Source organism: Trachymyrmex cornetzi, unplaced genomic scaffold (assembly GCF_001594075.2).
Source record: "Trachymyrmex cornetzi isolate Tcor2-1 unplaced genomic scaffold, Tcor1.1 scaffold11, whole genome shotgun sequence".
Taxonomy (NCBI): Eukaryota; Metazoa; Arthropoda; class Insecta; order Hymenoptera; family Formicidae; genus Trachymyrmex; species Trachymyrmex cornetzi.
This window is the reverse complement of record NW_017295653.1, coordinates 2479719-2495273: the sequence shown is the minus strand read 5'-3', so window position 1 is coordinate 2495273 and position 15555 is coordinate 2479719. Positions and strand designations below refer to the sequence as shown.

The following is a 15555-nucleotide window of genomic DNA, read 5'->3' as shown; positions in this document are numbered from 1 at the left end:
ATTTTAAGATAAAATGTTTTATTCTTGCCTCCATTTTTCAAACACTTAAAGATGTTTCAAACTAAAACATTTTTTAATGTTTTAAAAATGGAGGCAAAAATGAAACATTTTAGTATCTTAAAATTAAGTACTTCTTTTTTTAGTACGGATGCCAAGTGATTACATGATCGCGATGTAATTTCGAGTCATCGATTCGTACATACATACAAACATACATACACTGTACTGGGACGAAACAGGATTGCGTAACAGCCGTAACGAATCGCGCAATTACAACGCGAATGAATGTTAGGGAATCAATTAGAAACGAGACGCGCGACATAAGGTAGATAGATAGATAGATAGGTAAAAGAGACTAGAGAGAGAAAGGAAAAAAAAACGCGATCGACTTAACGTAGCTTCATTAGTTACGCGAAAGCCATTACCTGTTCATTAGATCGCGAACGCGGTTCTCGATCCGTGATAGTTATTCCGTAGGTTTTAAATGCCGTGCTACCCTTATTTAACGTCGCCTTTATATCGAAGACTCTCGGTGCGTCGGCTATTTTTAATTAAACGTTAAGGTCGCCTTTGGCATGTTACACGGACAGAAGGCTCGCATCGGTTATGCGTCTTAAGAAACGTGGGCGCTTTATATAATATTATAATAGAACGCGTTTATATGCTCATTGAAGGAAAGATAACGCGACTAACGCTGCAAAATCCCCCTCGCAATTATTCCGCGAGGCGGCTTGCTTTCGTCGCAATAAAAGCGCACGAATTACGAGACTGCTCCTTACGCCAGTGGAATTAATCATGAGCGGAATTAACGCTAAACGAGCGCAATTATCCGGTCGATGATACTACTATTAAAACAGAAGCGAAACATCCGGACTGCTTCAGTTGCTCAGACGAGCGAAATTAATCGGTCGGACATTAGCCATAATCATTAGGTATTAATGTATTCGTTCGGCACGTCTTTATCGGTCGACAAGCGGAAAAAAAAACGACGAGTTAAATTAAAGAGCTCTCAGAAGCCGCTCTTAGAAGCGTCTCGAGTACGTCTCGACTACCTGTCGTTGACCGGTTCCGAACGCGCATCATTGACTCCTTGAACTTCGAGATTAGTCACTTCTGTGACGGGATTTGCTTTTCCATAAGAAAAACGTTTTTTCAACACTAAAAATCTTCTTTAAGAAGAAGTTAACTCTCATCTATAAATTAAAACTATATCTAAACATCCTGTTTGAAATATAAAATGCAAGTGAATCTTTTTACAACGATTGATAGAGGAAGATTTAATACTTTTTTTTACTTACAATTTAGAACCTCAAATATTTGTTATGTTAACATTTTTTAAAAGTAATATTTATAATAATTAATTTTTGAAAAGAGATAAAATCATCGATAAATGAAGAATCTGAGATCTAATAAAAATGGAAGAAATAATTTTTTCACTTAATTCATGTGCAACTTAAATAACTCATTTTTGTGTGCCAAATCTGTCAACTGATTCCAGGACGGTTCACCTACTTTGCCAAAACGTATTCGCGACAGACACTCAACACACTCGATCATCGATAATATATCATTAGTTCCTTTCTTTTTCGATACAGCATTTTCAAGTCTCGGTAAACGGAAGACATGTGGCCGAGGAGGGTTGAAGATTCTTCGACTCCGACTCACCTTCAGATCGACATGCCGTCCGTCATGCGAATGTCGCCGATGGAAACCCGTCACGCTCGAAAGGATCGTCGACACGATCATACGATCGCGATTGTATATAATCGCGTGTCGATATCAATTACATACATTCCCGACAGAAAACGCCGACCCGCATTTATTCCAGACTAAATTCAAGGATTTCTTTCTTTTATTTTCTACGATAAACACGACCGCGTGAAGATTTCCGAACACTTTTATATTCGACAGATTTATTATATCTCTATGGTGATCCACGAGACACATCTGACGAAGAGTAGAACTACACTGAGCTTGTGGCTGTCGCGAGTATCCCTCCTCCGGCCTTTGTCCCCCTTCTTCCTCGTGTCCTTTCTCTTCCTCTCTACCAAGCAACCCTATCTGACCTTTCCTTGCCTCTGGAATTACTTTGACAGCCTCGGCAACCTAATCCAACTTTTTTTCTTGGCCTCTTTGAAACGGTCTTTGAAGAAATCGTCGGTAAATTCGATAGTAATAATGTGACCAAGCGGAATAAGAATAAGAATGGAACAATATGAACGTATTTAGCTCTACTAAGGCCGTGGTCCGATTCATCCTTAAAAATCATTTCATCCTTGTTGTTAAATGTTAAACAAATACAAATGATGCTCATGAGTAGACTGCGGAACTTTATGCAAAATACTTAACTGAATATTAACCATCGGACAGTTTTAGCAGTCAATCGTTGTTCGTTAAAGAGTTATTAAAAGGTGAAGTAAAAAGATTGAGATTGCCATCTGTAAATTTACAAAATTGCAAAATATGCATTTTATGCAAAACATTCAGTTAAGTATTTTGCATAAAGTTCCGCAGTCTACTCACGAGAGTTGTGAACATGAATCGCGGACTGCGGCTTAATACTAAAATTCTCGAATCTTTGAAGGACTTCTTGATCTTTGAAATCAGTATGTCCTACATTACAATTAGATACACACATAATGGTAGCTTTTATTATTAAATTTCTAATTAGATTGAGATTGCCATCTGTAAATTTACAAAATTGCAAAATATGCATTTTATGCAAAACATTCAGTTAAGTATTTTGCATAAAGTTCCGCAGTCTACTCATGAGAGTTGTGAACATGAATCGCGGACTGCAGTTTAATACTAAAATTCTCGAATCTTTGAAGGACTTCTTGATCTTTGAAATCAGTATGTCCTACAATTAGATACACACATAATGGTAGCTTTTATTATTAAATTTCTAATATATTCGGGGCAGTCTTGATAGAAAATGTTACCAAAATATTCAAGATTGATTAAAAAAAACCAAGCTCTTTTTTCGTAATTTTTTCGCGTCTTTTATTATCCTTTTGTTGATTTCGAGAGACACACTTTGTTACGTAGTTTAGAATGATCCAAGGTGAAAAAATTCGAGTCTATATTTCATCGGCGTTCCCGAGGCACGGACCGTTTTCAGCGCCTTACGAGCCCTCGCGGCTTTAACGACGTGAGCCGTCGTGTTCACCGATTCTACTGGCGCAAGTTTATGGATTACGGTGCTTCCAGCACCATAAAGTCTACCAGAGGAGATCAGCAGACGCGCGCGTGAGTCACGATGCAGAAGGAAGCGGCCGCGCGTCCTGCATGTATATATAAACGTTAATATCGCTCATTCTTTATGACGCGTCGAGCTGAGGAGTGCAAGAGCCTCTGGTAACCGTTAACCACATCCCGACGTGGATTCCTCTAGTCTAATCTCCCGACCCTTAATCATCATTGTTCCTGGAGAAACCACGCGTCACCTCGAGGAATTTAAGATCCTGGCGGCCTGAGAAGATCGGATCACACGATCGCCGCATCGCTCGCGAAATCTCTCGTCATTTTCGCGTTTCAGTGGATAACGTCCAAGTATTACGTCTGATAGGCGGATTCCCCGCGGAATGCGGTCACATTGGAACTGGCGAGTGTGAGAAAGTCACCAGAAAGAATTCCACCTTGGAAACAGATTGATTTCCGTGGTATCAATCGTGGGACACTCGCTGTTTTATTCCGCGACAGTTTCTTATCGAGATTATAATATATATAATATATGTATTATCAGAATTCTGATCGAGAAGTTTAAATAAAAAATACTAGAAATTCTCATGCTGTATATAAAACAAAATTAAATTAAATATATTCATATCTACAATAATTATGTATACTATTATAAGTATCATGTCAAATAAAATTCATTTTTATCGTATACATTTAAAAAATATCAAATTAAAAAAAAATTTGATGGAATAAATCTAAGTAAATATTTACTAAATGTAAACATTTACATTTGTATACAAATGTATACATTTATTTGATACAAAAACGAAATTAATTTAATTTAACTAATTTTTTTTATTTTTAGTAAATGCTTATTCATTGGAAATATAGTAAATTTTTTTCGTGTATTAAATGATCGTGATTCTTTTATTAATCCAATTACTTGCTTAGATTATTTGCCATTATATCGACGGATTATGTCACTGGATAAATCGATGTTCCAATTCACTAAATATACAGGACAAACTGAAAGTCTACTGCTTCTTCGTCGTTCGATAGAGACGAAAGGGTCGACTCGACGATCCGTAAATTATGCGGATGATCGTTGTCGCGAGTAAATTATGTACGCGCGTGTTCTTCGACGACGACGATGTCGCCGTTTCTTCGTCATCCTCCGGTGGCACATAGCGCCTTGTATCCACGTCTCCTAACTCTTTTGTTCGTTACGCACGCGTCCGATGCATCCGCGTGATCGGCGTGACTCGCATCACATTCGCGGTCGCTTCATTGTTTGTACTAACATAATGCAACGTGCGCGACTTTAGATATCCAAAGCGAAGCATCGATACTCGGATGCAATCAGTCGCAAATGTCGAGAGCCATTGGTATTCAAGAAACGGAATTAAAGTGACGAAATTAGGGGAGCCGCGTGTTCCTTTCTCCTTTCTTTTTTTATGATACACCCTGCAGGATGCGAGTGACTCATATGTTTCACGCACGTGCCACGCACCATGCTGCGTCATGTTGAAATCTTTTTGAATATCGTTAAGAACCTTCAGGAATTTCCTTACTCAATTTTCTTCATAATCTCCTAAGAAATCATATTTTTATTATTGTTAAAAAATATATACGATAGAGTCTCTTGTAATTTTTACAAAAATGCATTACGGATTTTCATCGATAGTAAGATTTAGTTAAAGCAAACAATAGAAAACGACCAAAACGAGCAAGAAAGTTAGATTATGATAGAATATATATATTTAAAATACAAAATCACTCAATTCTCATACATAACACGTTTCGACTACACAGAGTCTTCTTCAGTCAGCATATAATTAATTAACGTAATAATCTCATCGCAAATTAAAAACTGAACTCAAATCATAATTATATCATAATCGGCTAAAATGTTTTAGTTATATCGTATAACATCATGACGATAATCTTGGTGGGATAACATTTTAGTCGATTATGATATAATTATGATTTGAGTTCAGTTTTTAATTTGCGATGAGATTATTACGTTAATTAATTATATGCTAACTGAAGAAGACTCTGTGTAGTCGAAACGTATTATGTATGAGAATTGAGTGATTTTGTATCTTAAATATATATATTCTATTATAATCTAACTTTCTTGCTCGTTTTCTATTGTTTGCTTTGTCAAATTATCGAGCGTTTTACGTTATTGCTAAGATTTAGTTAAGCTTTAAATTAACAATTTGATTTAATTGTGAATTTTTTTGGTCCTTAGTTTCCTGAAACCAATTATGTGTTACATTCAAAGTATACAGAGAGTAGGTGAACGCCAATTTAATGTCTTTTTTTTTTTTATTCGAAGAACACTTGTCCAGAGAAGTTGTTACTTATAAAGCCCTGAGAAAATGATTGATATTCAGAGAAACGCTCGCGTGTCGACAAAGTTTTTGTGCGCATTGCAGCATTATAGCCGCTTCCGTTCATAGTTTCCGTTCCGCGTTTTTCGATGATAAAACAACGATTCAAATATAACTTATTAATCTAAATGGAATAAGTTTAATAGAAAAAAAAACGTAATTTGTTTCTTAAATATCATCTTCCCATTCACTGAGAATATTTAACCGTTTAAATATTTTAAATATGAAAAACCGATGCAACAGCAAAACAAAGAGTTTATATATCGAGAGTCTATAAATTAATTCAGCCCTGATATTTATAGATTTACTCACGGTAAGCTCTAATTAAGAGAGTCTGTGAAGGATGAATGAATTAACCTTCTGATTCATTGAGATTAACGATCTGCGCATTGATATCCGACTACTAATTTATTGCCAGCGTCGAAGTAACACGACGACGAGAAGAGACGTTCAGGTAGTCAATTAACGTTTACATTTTTCAACTTTAATTAACATAAAATATTAATCTTGGGAACTTATATCGATTTCGTAGAAAGCCTAACATTTTTGTAAATTAGATTTCGATTTAAAGTGATGCACGTAATGACTTTTGGGTTAAAAACGTTAAAATTAAATCTCTGTTTATAATATGCGTACAATATAGCGTACAATAACACATTTTTATCGTGTATATCTGACGCTATATGTCCTACACCCACACCGCGGGTTGGCAGCGAGTAATGCGTGATAACGTTGCTTCCGGTTGTGGGGACGCGAAACAAACGCCAAGCAAAACGGAGAAAATTAGTATCTTTTGTCGCACACATGCAACTGCATTTCGTTCACCTGGTATGCATCTGGCCAGGTCAAAACCCTCCCTTCAGAAGTAAACGATGTAATTAATGCTCAATGAGTCAGCATCGGGAATATTTAATTTCATGACATTTTCTTGTAAAAACTATATTAATCGAAATATGGATATTGTAGAATAATCAGAGGACTCTAATAACAAAATTTATATTGGCATAATACTGGCCAAATATATTCTCAACGTTCAGCCAAAAGTATCGCCAATAAATTGCTGCTAGGGATAGCATTTAATTCTTCATGGAATGTTATTTAATTCTTTCATTAGCAAGCAATTCTCTGTATTTTGCATTACGTAAACAAATAGATTAAAATTTCAGCGAGGTATAGAATTGAATAATTGTAATGCGGGTAATTTTATGACTTTTTCCACTCTCACTCGCTGTCGAAATATCCGGAGAATTCATAAACGTGGCCAGGCGTTAAGTGTTACCTCCATAAGTTTCACTTTTCCTGTTACGCACTATTATTATCGTTTCCTCAGTGTAGGTGGAATTTCCACTTTTCCACAAATCTTAATTTGTCACTCATATTTCCTTCTACCTGATTATCTCTCTTGTTTTCTCTTCCTGTTATTTCCGCTCATTAACAAAACACGTACAGAGTTGTTAATATGTCGTTATACTAATACTAATACACATAGAAAAATACGTACTACATTAATAATTGTTTCAAGTATTTCAAGAGTACGTATATACGCAAATTTATCATTACAAGCATCAAATTTATCCAAAATATATTCTAAAAATCCTAGCAAGTTTAATACTTTAATCAAGATTATTAAATTAAAACAAGTTCGAGTTGTTTATTATATAAAGTCGTTTTTTCAATAAATTTTATATTTTTAAAAATAAGTAATCTTGTTTTGAATATTTAATAAGTTTTTCTAAAATTTGTGTGTGTGTAATAAGTATAGGATATTTTAAAACGATTGTCGAGAAGATATTCTTTCTTAAAGATAACTGTTATTTAAAAGGAAGTTTTTAGTAATCATTTCTTAGTAACAAAATCATATTTTTCTGTGTATACTGTCAATTAAGAAATATAATTAGTTGCTATCGGTCTCATTAAAATGTTATTAGCTTAAGCATAAATAAGTCATTTACCTCGTCTTTAGTCACTTTTATAGTCTCACAGGATTCGACGTAAAAGATGGAACTCATTTCTGGACGGAACCACATTCTGGCCTCTATTTATCTCCTTTTCTAAATAATTTAGTAACCTGTTCAATCACGTAATCAGCGAGTTTCTCGTTTCCATCATCATTTTAAACATAAACAAAAATGCAATCGCAATACAACACTTCACAAAAATTCATAAAATTGTTCCACATAATATCACTAGTCTCTCTTGAATTTTTTCATAATTAAAATAGTTCTTTTTTCTTCATATTGTATTAGTTATTTTTGAATTATAAATCACTTCCGCTGACATTTGTCATCCAAGAATGAATCGTGTTTATTCCCGCACTATGTTTTCTCATAATACAAGCCTTTTCTCTCATTTTTAATATATATATATATTTTTTTTTTGCAATTACACACACAAATATCGGATGTTAAGCAATTAAAGATTTATGTCAGAGGCACTCGTTAATACAACATCTTACCGTCACGGTGGTCCCGTGAAAACTGGAAAGCGAACTGCGAAACTATAATCACGCACCTTCCCCTGTTTAAGTATACGCACGACGTGTTCTCCCTACTCTATCACAAATACTCTCTCTTTCTCTTTCCTCTCTCCTCGTTATCCCTATCTCCCCTTTTGCCGGTCGATTATCTCTCAACCCGCATTAATTCTTTTATTCAACGAAAACCGCTGCAAAGAGGCTCGTAACGAGTGAAGTCACTAGTACTTCAATTGTTTGGCAGCATGCATTTAAAATTATACAGGTTAACACGAGAAAATGTTTCTTGTACAAAATAAAAAAATGTAATTTGCTTTTTTTCGACAGATTTTTTGAAGAAATTTTAATTTCACAACATAACTGCTGAAATGGATCTTTTAATAACGGCAGATCCTCATTTTATCCCAGGGTAGAAAATTAAGTCCTACAACCAATCAGTCCTATTTTTGAATTAAAAATTAATAAGTGATTTGTTTAACAGTTCAATAATTTATTATATTAAGAATTTGAAACGGTGCCGTATGTAGAGTACTTTGGGAATTTCAAGAAAATTGTCCGGTTATTCTTTTCAGATATTCCGGTTATTGTCCGCAGTATCGATTCAATTACGGTGAAACGTACGCAAAAGCCACACATAAACTACTGCTCGATCCTACAATTAATCATGCGAAAACACTCATCCTAGCTGATCGTGCAGTTACCGATTGCGAGGTGAATGATATGCAGTGCTTTACTTGGTGATAACATAATAAATAAAAGATAAGATAATATAAGAGAAAATATATATAAGATAAAAAATATAAAATAATAATATAGCTCAATCAGAATAAATTAATATAAATAAATAAGACTATGAGCCACATTAAAAACAAATTAAGAACATTTAATATTCAGTAAATAAATATAAAGGAATTAAAAAAAAAAAATATATATATATATATTACTTTTTATCCGTTTTCAAACACATATGTAGCGACCATCAAAGAGCGACATTGATGTGGTCAATACCCGCTTCAAGAGGACTGATTCTCTCTTCGTTCATCCCATGTTGCCAGGATATGAGGGTGCTTATCGGTTCCTTGTAATGCTTATCTGTACAAACTTCCGATATGCGTCCAAAATCATGAGTCTGCGTCGCTGTAGTACGAGTTTTCCTTAAAATTTAACTGATTACTGGGCATTGTGTAGGTTTTGTACCGGGATCGAACATTAGATTCGGACAAAGGTACGCGGTGCACGCGACCGAAGGTCTCGCAGACTTCGAACGACAACAATTGCAAAATAAGGTGGCTTTAGATCGGCTGAGGAGAACGATCAATGTGCAATGTGGGCGAGCCGAGCCCCGGAATTTGGAAGAACGTTTGGTGAGAAGAGTTAAATAATCGTCAAAATTTTAAAGTTAATGATAGAACGATATCTCTTTAATTTCTAATAATTTAATTATTATTACAGCTAGTTAAAACCTCATTTAAATTACCTTTGCTTACTGTGCGACCTGAATATGTAGCAACGATGAATAATTTATCATCCAACAAGAAATGCAAAATATCAAAAAATGATACATCTTCGTTTTATATATAAAATTATTAAATTACGCTACTTGTATAAATAATCATAAAATAAAATTAAATATCGAAAAGAAATAGAATTAAATTATCGAATAAAATTTAAAATTATATATATTATCACATCATTAAGATAAATTTTTTATAATTTGTTAAATCAAATTTATTACAAAACGACAATTAAAATAATTGTATATCTAATATTAATTAGTGTTCCTATAATAATTATAGGAACACTAATATTAATGAAGCATTTCAATTGTTTCTGTAAATCAATGAAGAATTTGCCTTCTGTCATTAAATAACATAATTTATTGTTTCGTTTCTTCAAAATTTAGTTTTCGCACGATTATTAGCAATCGAATAAAATGAAATTTTCAGACAAACAAAATCCCACATGGTATTCCTTTATTCTCGAAAACGCGAAAAGTAAGTAAGTAATAGTAAGGTCGTATATATTTGTCTCATTGTCAGTAATAATTTTATGCTTAATAAGTTTATATTACATTTATTTAAAACAATTCGTGAATCTTATAAATACTTTATGCAAAAAATTCAAAAAGTTTGATACGTTTTTATATTTTTATAAAATAGAAATAGAAATATTTTTACATTTTTTAATGTGATATTTTTGAAAGAAAAATATACCTATTATATCAAATATACTTCACAAAGGATACGCGACTCATATTCCTCACGGCTATTTTGAAACATCGATTATTCCGTCACATGACGATGCATTATACAGTTTGGCAAAGAGTCAAAAAGGACAAAGTGTAAAATATAAAATAACGACGATTTATCCGGAACCTCCGTTACTTGTCCAATCCACTGAAATCTACCATAAAAACGTTGGAATGATACCGAATTATTTTGGACATATTCCTGGAGCAATGTTCAGGCAAATTTAATTAATTAATTAATTAATTGAACACAACTAATTAGGTTATGACATAAATTTATGAATGAAATACATGAGGATTAAAGGAGAGGATATGTCAACCTGGAGATCTAAGGATTCAAAAACTCAGAATCTAAGGATGAAGAGTTGGAATCTAATAATGAGAGTCTAATGAAAGAGGATGACTCAGGGATCCAAGAATCCAAAGATCTAAGTACAAGAAAACAACTTTTTTTTTTTCAACAACGCCTTTACTTTGTAGATGCGGTAAAACGTTCGGAGTTGATTCCAAAGATGTTAAGAAATGGCTTCGAAAAGATTTCGACCTGTAATTTAACTTTACAACAATGCTTATTTGAGTCGATCGTTATCAATTATGACAGTAATTGATAGATATTTCAAGATCATTTAAAATCAATTAAATCTTATATCGCATCAAAATGTATAAAGATTTACAATGTCTAAATTTATATATGCTTGTAAATTGAATATCACAAATATAAAATATTGAGAAACATTGATCAATTTAAGGCGCTAAATATGTATAAAAATCATAGGCCGGTATTCATAGTCAGATCTTATATTTAAGACAGTTAAGTACAGTCTTAAAAAGTCACGAACCAATCAGAGGATCATATTACCGTCTTAAGACGTTATTTAAGACAGTCTTGAAATAAGAATGGACTATGAATACCGCCCTTAGTCAGAGTAATTATAAAAATTTTTCCTAATTATATCAATAACATTTGTCGTGCACACGATGTGCTCGAATAGCATAAAATATACTCGAAAAATTAATCAGTGCACGAAGCACTTAATAGTCATCAAATATACATATTATGCACAAACACATATACATATATATGTACATAGTCTCAATTATTGGGATACCCATCTCTTCAAGATTTTGGCGGCTGCTTTCAAATTTTCGTCTTTCTGTTAAAATGTAATAATCGATGTTTAACAAACGCCAAAGTCGTTTGTTGTCTTAATCAAAGTTGTTGTATTTATCTTCGCTACAGCACGCACTTACCTTTATAAAACAGTATCGTACGTAGTCCTCTGCTAGAGTTTTATGTTCAGGACCGTAAAATGCCGTAGGAGGAATACCTTGAAGACCGACGTTCTTCGTCATCCACTTAGTAAACCTATAGTCTTTATTCTCGTCCGTTTCTTCATGCAGTTTTACTTTGTTTTCCAATGCAGACCAATTAGCGAGCATAAAGTATCCACCCTCGGGTATCGTCGGTACCATGCCAACTTCTCGGAGGAATTTCGCCATATAATCGCGCTTCGGTAATAATTCCATTGCCAGACTGCGGAAGTAACAGTCCGGTTGCTCTAAGCGTTCCATTTCCAATTCAAATCCGATAGCTACTGCTTCCTACAATTAAAACAAAAGTAATTCACTAATTTATTAGAGTAAACATTATAGAATTTAAAAAATTATATTTAATTAATTACTTGAGTTGGTGTAGTACAAGTATACACAGAGTTCTGATGTACCACTTGCAGATTATACAACAAATTCGCTGGGCCATAGGCCCAACCTATTTTCCAACCTGTAACGCTGAACGTTTTCCCTGCTGATCCAATCGTGATTGTGCGTTCGTACATACCGGGCAATGTCGCTGATTAAAAGAATAATTTTTTAGAAGCCATTCTAAAATTACTATATCATGTATGACTATTTTTGTAAGGCAACCCTTACCTATTCTTATATGCTTGTACGGTTCATAAACAATATGCTCATAAACCTCGTCAGAAATAACAAGTGCATTCCATTTTTTTGCGAGATCGGCAATAAATTGCAATTCATCCAGCGTAAATACTTTTCCTATAGGATTGTGTGGAGTGTTGATGATGATACCTTTAGTTTTCTCATTGAAAAGACCTTCCATTTCTTTCCTATCGAATACCCAATCGCCAGAGGTAACAGTGCCTGATGTAGATTTCTACAAGTACATAACATTATATATTTAATACAAAAAGTATCTTCCTTGCGTTTATTATCTAAACTTCTTACTGGTTTTAATGCTATGTATCTGGGAATTCCTCCAGCAGACTGTACCATAGGTACATAACAATCGAAGAAAGGTTCAATGATGATCCATTCATCTCCAGAGTTAGTATGGCCTTGTAGACTAGAATACAATGCTTCGTAAGCACCAGCAGTGACCAGTACTTCCTTGTTTGGATCCAAATCACGATTGATAAGCTTGGAGTAAAACTTTGCAATAGCATTCACTAGTCTTGGATGACCCTGCAATATTTACATTTACATTAGTGACGTAAAATTCATTTTATCATACATAGATAATGTTATCGATGCTAGTTACTGATAACAATTGCAGTACTATCTCTATGTTAATGTTCCATAAAAATCAAGTTAATGATCCTATCAAATTAATGAAAGATAAAAATAAATTATATATAATAAGATACGAAACAATTCAAAAGTTAATGAGAATAGAATATTTATTACTTACAAATCCTCTCGTATACTGTTGCATAAGTGGATTGGCACTTTTAGCGACAGCAGCCAGAGCATTCGTCACATTCTCTGGTGCGTAATAGTCAGGAAAGCCTTGGCCCAAGTTCAGTGGCTTGTACTGCAGAGCGAGCTGGATATATTCGACCCTAACCAAACAAAACATAACCAATATGTAATAATGAATTTTTATCGGTCTACATAAAAATTTATAAAATTAATATATCTGTAAAATAATGTTACTTACCAGACGGACTTTTCATTGCCCTTCAAACGATTTGGTAAGTCAAACTTCGACATTCCGACGATGTTTCTTACTGTATTGACTGAAACAGTCTTACTCGTCGTCAGAAAACAGACTCTCGTTAGCATCTAAATAGGCACGTAAGAAAAATCTTAATGAATACGATAAATTGCGTTCTATAATTATCTTAATTGCACACGATAATTATTCTTAATTGGAGCTTAAAATATGAATGATAACAACAAGTACAATAATTCGGAGCACAAGAGTGTACTTATTAGAAAAAGCAGGAATTAGGCAGAAATTAGGTAGGAATGTGGAATGATCTGGATTGTCGTCATAATTGTCGAAAGTGTATTATCATTGCGATAAAAACTTACGTAATACATTATGGCGCGAAACTTGACTCTAGCGAGGGCAAATCGCCATTTTAAATTGATTATGAATCCAGCAAATCATAGATTAAACTGATAAATAATTACTTCGATTCCAATTAACGGTACTTTTTTATGTATCATTCAGTATTCATTTTCAAGCAACAAAAATATCACGTGAGCAAATTGTCACCAATAAAAATTCTAACATTCAATCACGTGACTTTCATCGTTAAAAATGAGCGACGTGACGAGCGATGCATGGAAAGACACCTTAATTAAGACACTTTGAATTAATCCAAGAGAAACGCGATATCAAATAACATATGTTATACTTATTTCCATTTACATAAAAGTTGAGATAATTCTCAATAAGCAAATAGTGATGCAAATGTGTGAGCATTATACTCACATAATTTTATACTTTTCAGTGTCACTCGTGTGAAAATGGAAAGCGATGGAAAATAACCGCAGTTGTTCGTTTACGAATTCAAATCGTTGAGGATTAGAAGTGTGTACTCGATTTCGCTGGTTCTTCACGTTGGATGGTGAGATAAAATGACAAACTCTAAACGAACGCGAAACAAAATGCAACAAAATGCTAGCGACCGTATCGACTTGTACTGCGCTACAATTTAAGTCGCCCGAAAGTGCTGGCAAAAGCCCGGCTTTGGGAAAAGTAGAGAGGGAGGCAGGGTGCGGTCAAGTCTCACTACAAATACTTTGAAGCATTTGATTGGCTAATAAGAAGAAAGAATTTTATGAATTGACTAAGCAAAGAATGCTTCAAATATTTTTGTTGTAGCATTATGTTGACCAGGCCACTTTCACCAAGTCAATTAACTTAACTAGGCCGGTTAGTCCATCGGAATTAACCAATCGCCATTCGTCTTCAAACAAAATGACAAATGCGATTGGTCAATTCCGATGGACTAACCGGCTTAGTTAAGTTAACTGAGCTTGATGAAAGTCGCCCTCAGAGATAGAAAAGAAATAAGTTCATGGCGCAATCTTTAGAAAAAATTCAATTTCATATCGATGAAGTAGATATAGGGAATGTTTCGTTAATCTCCGTCATTTTTCCGCCGCGCTATTTTCGCCGAACTTTTCCCTGAAGATTAAACTCGATGAAAAATTAATGTCGCAATAAAGATATTTTGTAGAAATCATGATGGTAAGAGATTTTAAAGAGATTAGAAATATCAAATAAAATCTATTCGTTATTTTTGTTTTGTAAAATAATGTAGATCAAGATCAATTTCTTATTTGATTTGCACGACTACTGTTTAAATCTCGTTTGTCGTCCTTTGTTTTAGTCTTTTTTTGGAACAATTAAATAACAGGTTTTACTTACCGAGAGCACAAAGAGAATCGTAACGTTTCTCGCGACGGACATGTTCGGTTTGATACAGTTTCAATTCGAAATATAACAACGAGAAGCAAAAGGCCAACTACTTTCACTTTTCCAGACATTTAGTAGTCCACCTTCGTATTGACGGATGGAGTAATCCAATCTCCCCTTTCCGCTTTTTTCGCGCGCCTTTTCGACGGGCATAAATAAAATATTCTTATAGACCGTCAACTCTGAGTGAATTTCCATAACTAATATTGGGACTCGAACAAGTCTGAACGAGTCCAAAAATTTATATTTTTTGTCTCGTACAGTCTCGTATTTATCGTGTGAAATCTAAATATTCAGATTAATATACATTTGTCCATTTTTTGTCATATTAGGCCGCGGTCCGATTCACGCTCACGACGCTTAATCATTTCATCCTTGTTGTTTGTCAAATGTTAAACGAAGACAAACGATGCTGATAAGCGTTATCAGTATTGTTGGATTCACCCTGCATCCGATTTGCGTCGTACGACGCTCTGCAACCAATCAGAAAACAGGATTCTGATGATACGAAGCAAAATCAATCCTTAAA

At 34.2% G+C, this 15555-nt stretch overlaps 3 protein-coding genes across 8 annotated transcripts in view; 1 reads left to right on the top strand and 2 right to left on the bottom strand.

Moving 5' to 3' along the window:
* Window positions 1-7700, bottom strand: part of LOC108763205 (uncharacterized protein DDB_G0284459) — a 41656-nt gene extending 33956 nt beyond the window's left edge. Inside the window, exon 1 of one of the 2 annotated variants that reach the window (XM_018510645.1) lies at window positions 7529-7700. In XM_018510645.1, the coding sequence (XP_018366147.1) occupies window positions 7529-7603 (75 nt within the window). In that variant the 5' untranslated portion in view covers window positions 7604-7700. Of the gene's footprint in view, window positions 1-1665; window positions 1863-7528 lie in introns of those variants that run through there. The other variant, XM_018510638.1, reaches the window with a different exon arrangement.
* Window positions 7701-8320: 620 nt separating this feature from the next.
* On the top strand, window positions 8321-11064 carry LOC108762108 (UPF0605 protein CG18335). The gene is made up of 9 exons (XM_018508941.1): window positions 8321-8458; window positions 8622-8760; window positions 9023-9113; window positions 9238-9413; window positions 9502-9617; window positions 9846-9864; window positions 9971-10043; window positions 10290-10515; window positions 10778-11064. The coding sequence occupies exons 1-9, from the start codon at window positions 8418-8420 to the stop codon at window positions 10845-10847; spliced, it is 951 nt and encodes a 316-aa protein (XP_018364443.1). The 5' UTR covers window positions 8321-8417; the 3' UTR covers window positions 10848-11064.
* A 52-nt stretch (window positions 11065-11116) lies between these two features.
* Window positions 11117-15024, bottom strand: Kyat (Kynurenine aminotransferase). Of its 5 annotated transcripts, none has more exons than XM_018510388.1 (8): window positions 14979-15024; window positions 13254-13378; window positions 13005-13155; window positions 12542-12778; window positions 12227-12470; window positions 11980-12146; window positions 11549-11899; window positions 11117-11451 (listed from the first exon to the last, which is right to left on the bottom strand). In XM_018510388.1, exons 1-8 carry the CDS (start codon window positions 15018-15020, stop codon window positions 11395-11397), a joined length of 1374 nt encoding a protein of 457 aa, XP_018365890.1. In that variant the 5' UTR covers window positions 15021-15024; the 3' UTR covers window positions 11117-11394. The 5 variants fall into 5 exon arrangements, with proteins under 5 accessions (XP_018365890.1, XP_018365899.1, XP_018365926.1 ...); XM_018510397.1 differs by lacking the exon at window positions 14979-15024 and adding an exon at window positions 13631-13752; XM_018510424.1 differs by lacking the exon at window positions 14979-15024 and adding an exon at window positions 13525-13618.
* Between the last annotated feature and the right edge of the window lie 531 nt (window positions 15025-15555).